The sequence below is a fragment of the Pteropus alecto genome, unplaced genomic scaffold (genome assembly GCF_000325575.1).
Source record: "Pteropus alecto unplaced genomic scaffold, ASM32557v1 scaffold86, whole genome shotgun sequence".
NCBI lineage: Eukaryota > Metazoa > Chordata > Mammalia > Chiroptera > Pteropodidae > Pteropus > Pteropus alecto.
The window spans coordinates 34,198,337-34,205,314 of NW_006442109.1; the positions used below are offsets into that span (position 1 = coordinate 34,198,337).

Below are 6,978 nucleotides of genomic sequence, written 5' to 3' on the forward strand. Positions count from 1 at the left end.
AGTGGCAGAGTAAAATCAACAGTTATGTCATTTAGTTCAGTCTCTGCTGATGCCATTTCTCTGAAAAGCAGAGGCAATTACAAAAGGACTTCCAGGAGTCCTCATGAGCCCACATCTTTGTCAATACGCGCTGCCTCTCCCATGTTTTCACAGATGTGTATGGTGGACTATTCCTGCTCTGAGCTAAGGTCAGTTCCTCAACCTAGGATTAGATCCTGTCCCTTCTCAGGGTCACATAACTCCAGCAGTTTTTATACTGCAGTTTTCCTATCACCACACAATTTTTTTAATCCTGAGCAAAGAAAAAAAAAAACCTGCGGCCCTACTTTTACTTCTAGCAAAAACTGAAAATGTTTACGCTCACTGTCTCCAATTTTCCCCTTCCCGGTCAGGCCTTCCTTCTCACCACCTCACACTGGCTCTTGTCAAGGTAGCCAGTGACTTGGATGTCGCGAGATTCCGTAGTCAATTTTCAGGCGTGACCATGTCCATCCTCTCCTAGTAATACACAGGCTCCATGAGAGATTTTTAGATGTGTTTTCACACTGTTCTAAGGCCCAGTACCCAGTAGACAAATAATATTTCACTTTTCCTAAAGTGAAATATTATTCACTTAAGAACATGGTATTCATTGCCCACTGTGTGCCACGGACTGCCTGTGAAACATAATAACTTAAGAAATTTACAGAGAATATAGATTACCTGACAATTCGGATTTCTATACGTGATCGTTTTCAAGAAAAGAAAAAAAACTGCTGAGCTACGCTCCTGGCCTAGCCCTTCTCCGCTGTGCCTACATTGTCAAAGAAAAGTGGCAAAGCCAGAGCTTTTTGCTAGTTTGAGTTTTCAAAAAATAACTTTAGCATACCCTTCCTCAAGTCCTGATAAGTTATCATTGGTCATTAAGAGAGTTCGCATCTTAATAGCGTGATCAAGGTGGATGTCCTTCCATAAAAGGTAAGCACAAGGCCATAGGTCAGGACCAGTGAACAGAGAAGAGTAAAATGGCACTGTTATTTGGGTTGGGATCCCCTTCTGCATCTTCCCATAGCACTCTGTATTATAATAGTCTATTTTCTGTCTCTGTACCCCTCTATTAGCTAGCTTGAGGGGAAGAGAATCCATCTTATTCATATTTGAAACTCCTCCCTAAAACCGGTGCCTTCTCAAATAAATGTGCTAGGGAAGGAATAAAGTCCTACATGCTTGAGTCCCAAGGTAAGTGCATTGGCCGTGCCACCTTTCTTAGTCTGATAAAGGAAAAGGAACAAAGGAAACTAATGTATTTATAGCCTGTACTATAGACCACAATCTGAAGCTATAAACCTAATACCCTGTGAGAATTCCAAATCTGGGGCTCAGGCTCTCTCCACTCTCAGAAGGGTCTTATTTCTACCTTCTTTTATACCAACAGCCCCACAGTCCTTTTCCTGAAGGGCACGAGACTGGTTCCTTTGGAAGGTGGCTCTGAGGTCATGCAATGCAAGCTGAGAACTCAGCCTCTTGGAGACTTGTGCATTCCAGACAGACTTAAACCTTAGACACAGCAGTTAGAGCAAGTGAAACTACAATGGCATTTCTCAGTTGTCTCTAATAAAAACAAAACTATACTTCTGGAAGAATCAGAGGAATTTAATGAGATTAAATGCTTTCCCAAAATTCCATGACACATCCTTGAGACACATATAATTCTACATTCTCGTAGATGATAAATCAGCCTACTAAAAATTATATGGTAAGATTTTTAGTTACCAGTTTTATTGTTTAGGATATTTTTAAATAAAATGGTAGCTAAAATGCTTTTTCACAGTGATCTTAGCTCAAGGTTTGGGGATGGTAAAAAGGAGCTCTCCTTATAAAAAGACTAAATTTGAGATTGACGTATATTATAAAATGATGATTTGTGTCATCGTGCCACATTTCCCCAGCTGGGAAAGGCCTAGCAGACAGCATCATACTAAATATATTTGAACCCTCTCTCTGGTTCAATTGATTGAGTAAATGAACTTAGGTTTCCTAATTGAAGTATCTAATATTGTCTTTTTCTCATTAATTATACCTTTTTTCCAGGTTCTTCCTGATGTATCTGATTAACAAAGATGAAACAGAGCACACGGGTCAGGTGAGAAAAAAAATTCTCTAATAATCATACCCGTGTTAGCGCTTCCTTTACCTAAGCCTTGAGAATAGGTAGAACACAAACTGAGATGGACCGATGACTTCATTGGTCTCACATGCGTTATTCCACCATTCTAAGGCAATTCCACTTTATTTCAAAAGACCTCCTGGTTATCCTTCGTAACAAACAATGACATTTACTAAACCTTTATGGTTATTGCTTCAGAACAGAATAGCTGGAGGTGGGGAAAACATTATAGAAAGACAATGAGAAACTAAGTGAATGGCAATAAGAAAGAGCAGGAGAATCATAATAAAATGCTATAAGATGGCATAAGATAACCTTATATGTTGGTGACACAGGGTATGGAGGGGTGGGTGTAGGTATGAATGAAGGTATGTGACAAAAGGGACTCGACCAAGTATGAAAGAGAACAAGGGAGGAAGAAGCAAGTTATCAAATATTCAAACATTTAAGAGTGGCCATTAGTCTCCACATCTGGCTTTAGCAATCCAGGAATCTGCCTATGCCACCACTCAATGTTCCCTCATCGTGCATTCTTTCTTTGACAGATTATAAATGACATGGAATTAGCCTACTGCTAAATCTAAGATTTTTAGTGGTAATCATTGAGTTGGTTTCAGTGGGTTTGTTTGTTTTTTTTTTTTGCGGGTGGGCGGCGGGACGGCGCGGCGCAACGGAGATGGTGAGAAGGGGGAAGCAATGACATCTTGCTCCCTAAATAGGCTGGGAATAAAACAAAGAATGTGCCAGTTGGGCCTCACATAAATCCACATCAGTATTCTTAAAGGAAAACAGAACAAAAACTGGGTTTTAGCTTACTGTGATTTAAAAAGTACTTTTTGCTATTTTTTCAGGAATCTTATGTCTGGAAGATGTACCAAGAAAGGTGTTGGGATTTCTTCCCAGCTGGTGACTGCTTTCGAAAACAATATGAAGATCAGCTTGGATAAATTTGAATGAAAGAAACTCCACAATTCTGGACTGTAAACTTACAGTGAAATTAAAATCCTCTTACACTTCTGCAACATTTTTAAAAGGTGACATTTTCTAAATGCCTCCCTTAACAAGAAAGTGTTCGTTAAAAATCCATGTGATATTTTTTAATTGATTGGGCTTTTTGTGCCTAATGGACATACCCTGTCAAAATGTTAAAAAATGCTTTCAAGCTTTCCAGTGCTAACATGTTTGTCGGGATAGCATCATGGAAGAAAAGACCAGAAGTATAAAGTCTTGAATGCATAATACATGAAATTTTAAACACTTGAATGTCACATGACAGTAACCACTAGTGACTCACGGTCTGAACTACAAAAAATCATTTTAACTGCAGTCTAACTTTTCCCATGGTACTTGCTAGAGAATGTATCCAGAATCAGCTTGAAAAGCTTTAAGCAGTTAAAGAAATAGAAAAAAACAAACCAACACTTTGTCGACACTGAAATATTGATTAAGTGCCTTAAAACCTCTTTAGATATAGCTATGCAAGTTTTTTATGTTTATGTTCCAGATGGACAGTCCCATTAATTAGTTGTGTTGATCTGTCTTACTTTAAGAAGCTGCACTTGAAGGTTATTAATATAATTTCTTTTTCAGTAACAGCTTGTCAACTGCTGTTATTAGAAGAAAAGTACTGTACTGAAAAGTCAGAAAAATCTCAATCTCATGCCAAATTGAGTAATGCTTTACGGTCCCTTGTAAGTAGTGGAGCTGCTATGTTTAGGTGAATCTCCTTAAATAAAATGAAGTGCCCACTGCAATAAAGTAATACATACCAATCCATGCTTCGGCCTCTTGTAATGCACCACTTCTGGATGCTTCTACAACCACACTGTGACTGCTAGGAAAAGGGACATGAGACAAATGGCCTAAAGCCCCGCAGAAGAAAGAAAAAAATCTCCATAGACCACCATTTGTTTTATTTTTGCCAAATGCATGCCTTGTGGCTTCTATTCTCTTCAGCAGCAGCACTTGCCATAAACACTGAGAGGAAGGAAGCTGGAAACGGCGGCCATAACATCCCCTGCCCTTAAAGAATGTCTTAGATTACTAAGCCAGAGAACAAATGCGATGAGCCTCTTCAAACAGATTATTTTAGCTGTTGTCAAACACAGAGCTAGGTGTTTAGCGGTAAGCATGATAGAACACACTGGTTTACATGCTTGTATACCAGCTATTCTTGAAGGACAGCCTTGGGCCCACCCTTACTTACAAGGCAACCAAAATTGGCTTCAGACATTTTTTTTTTTTGGTTAGGAAATCATGCTGTCCAACCAGTCTTCAAGCTCTTCCTCAGTAACATTTTTTGATGTACTTGGTTGCTCTGATTCCATGTTCTTTTCTTCCGTCACAGCTGGTTTTGCAAGAACTGGGAAAATAAAAACAAAGTTAACAACCTCACATTAGTCCCAAAATTGAGAGTTAAAGATTCCCTGGGGTTTGTTCCATGACATAATTCAGCCATAATTATTGCTTTGCTTATAACAAAGGGAAACATTCTATTGTTCTATGCCCTAAGAAAATATAATATCTAAACAAATAAACAAGGTAGAAATTTGTTCTATTCTGAAGCTGAATTTCACAGTTCACTAGGTTTTTAAAAAGACCAACAGCTCAGTCTTCTTTTTACTGTTGGAGCGAAGCTGGAAAGTCATTAAAGGTTCTCAAATGCAGTGCACGGATGGGGCAGTCGCCCTAGGCCTCTCCACATCAAATGGGCCACCATCTCACAGAAGATGCACAAATGAAGTGTTCTGTTATTTAAAAAAAATAGCAAGCAAGAAGGAGAAAGAGCTGGTTAACGGGACTGTTGAGACAGTCGATTAAAAGATCTGCTGCTGCACAGCTGAGGGCTCCGAGTATCAATGTCTTTTTATAGCATGAGTTCAAGTTGCAGCCTCAGGTTTAATATTGCAATCAGGCAGGCGGCAGCTTTGGAAGTATGGTATATCAAGTGAAACAAATGTTGTCAGAAAGGTCAGGAGGGAGGGGGGAAGCAGAGATCTGAGCACAGAAATAGATGTCAGTGGACAATGCCAGATCGATGTCAGACACCAGTGAAGTTGTGTACGGATGTGACGTGCATGAGGCTGTTCTCACAAAAACACCAGAGTCAAGAAGATAGGAAATAAAATGAAAATCATACCTTTTTCTTCTTGAGCCACCTCCTCATCTTTCTGGGATTCCAGGTCCTGAGGTGTCTGGTCTGGTAAGATGTTAGCCCCTGCTTTTACAGGTGCATCTAAATTAAGCAGCAGATCTAATTCTTCTTCCAAGTGGTCTGCTGCTGACTGAAGTGGGGCAGTGGGCTTCTGAGAACCCGTAGAAGGACCCGGTCTTGGGCTATCTTTACCCAGGTACAAGGGACAGCCAGCAGCAGCAGATTTCAGCTCAGAGACAGACCCCTTTCCTCCAAGCCCCAGAGCCCCTTTTAACTGCATCCCGAGTCCCTTGCCTTCATCATTTCTCTTTGGTTTCACCTGAGGAAGCTCTAAAGGAAGGGCAGTCTGAAAGAGAAGCATAATAACCGAGTTAAAAATGTGAGTCCTGCATATTCACTTAAAGCAGAAACAAAAGTTAAGGAAGCCACCAAATTTTGTGGAGTACAAAACTCAATTCAGACAGGAAGTTTACGAGGAGTCTCCAGTGTGGGCCCTGCCCCAGTCCCCTTCCTCACTGATTAGGATTAAATGTGGGAGACCTCACAAACATAATAGGGCTGGGCCTTCCACTCGATCCACCTCAGCTATGCGTTAACTCAGAGTTGAAATAAAAAGGGCCACGTCTTCCATCAGGCCTGAGAACTGACAGTACCATAGGTCTATTTGAATATATACTTAGATCTGTGATGAGACTTAAACATCTGTAAAAGGTGCTGAAGAGTAACTAGCACATCGAGTCTGTTCACTGTACTTAAAAGCACTAATATAAAGGTGAAAGAGCAAATTCACCAAAAAGAAAGGATGACATTTGAGTGAAAAATTCTAGACACAAGAAAACATACTATTTGATTATATTTCTAGATATAGGTAAAACTGATCTTTAATATTAGAAGTCAGGAAAGTTGGTTTTAGGGAAATAGTGACTCAGGGAAAGGTGGTTTCTGGGGTGCTGGCAATATACTTTGTTCACGAGGATGCCGATTCCATGGTTATAAATAATTTTATAAAAGTGTAAAACTCCCCAGGTGATTATAATGTAGAGCTAAGGCTAAGAACCACTGTTTTGGAGGGAGGCCTGGGGTAATTAGCATGGCATCAGAGGACACAGGTTCAGAATGAAGTTCAATACTATTGGCGGCACTGTCTCCTATTTGTGCACTTAAACTTCCTGTTCAAATCCAGTTGTAAATAACTCTTTGGGGCTTTTAACAGTGTATGGGGGCTTTATACACAAATATTCATCCATCATTGTCAGTGTTCAAGGTGAAGCTGGGAAGCGGTCCTCTATTCTAATCCGGAATCATTTAATTTCCAGGTGTCTAGCATTGTTTTTACCTCCCTGGGAGATTCTAATGGGCAAACCCAGTTGAGAATACCTGCTCTACTTCATCGGGGTGGGGCTGGGCTGGGAGTTGGGGGTGTAAAACTATTTACCACGTTTTCAAAGCTACTGTAATTATCGTATACCTTTACTCTAAGGCCTGCTACTGATGCAACATCCTTCACCTTCAAATGTTCACGAAACTTCTTGTTTCTCTCTTGAATCCTGGCCCCTACCACTTTTGTATCAGTGGTTCCCTGATATGCCTATTAACCATTCCTTACTGTGTGGGACCAAACCAAGCATGTCGGAACCTTGAACATCTCTGGACATTCAGTAGGAAAAGCAGCACTCTC

General features: G+C 40.3%; 2 protein-coding genes across 2 annotated transcripts in view; one reads left to right on the plus strand and one right to left on the minus strand.

The window, feature by feature from the left end:
* Positions 1-3,916, plus strand: part of RYR3 (ryanodine receptor 3) — a 331,058-nt gene extending 327,142 nt beyond the window's left edge. The window contains exons 103-104 of the mRNA XM_015595855.2: positions 2,071-2,122; positions 2,998-3,916. Of these exons, the coding sequence (XP_015451341.1) occupies positions 2,071-2,122; positions 2,998-3,093 (148 nt within the window). The 3' untranslated portion in view covers positions 3,094-3,916. The remainder of the gene's footprint in view (positions 1-2,070; positions 2,123-2,997) is intronic.
* A 126-nt stretch (positions 3,917-4,042) lies between these two features.
* Positions 4,043-6,978, minus strand: part of AVEN (apoptosis and caspase activation inhibitor) — a gene marked incomplete at its 5' end in the record, with an annotated part of 139,323 nt that continues 136,387 nt past the window's right edge. The window contains 2 exons of the mRNA XM_025038760.1: positions 4,043-4,508; positions 5,286-5,646. Coding sequence (XP_024894528.1) covers positions 4,393-4,508; positions 5,286-5,646 — 477 coding nt within the window. The remainder of the gene's footprint in view (positions 4,509-5,285; positions 5,647-6,978) is intronic.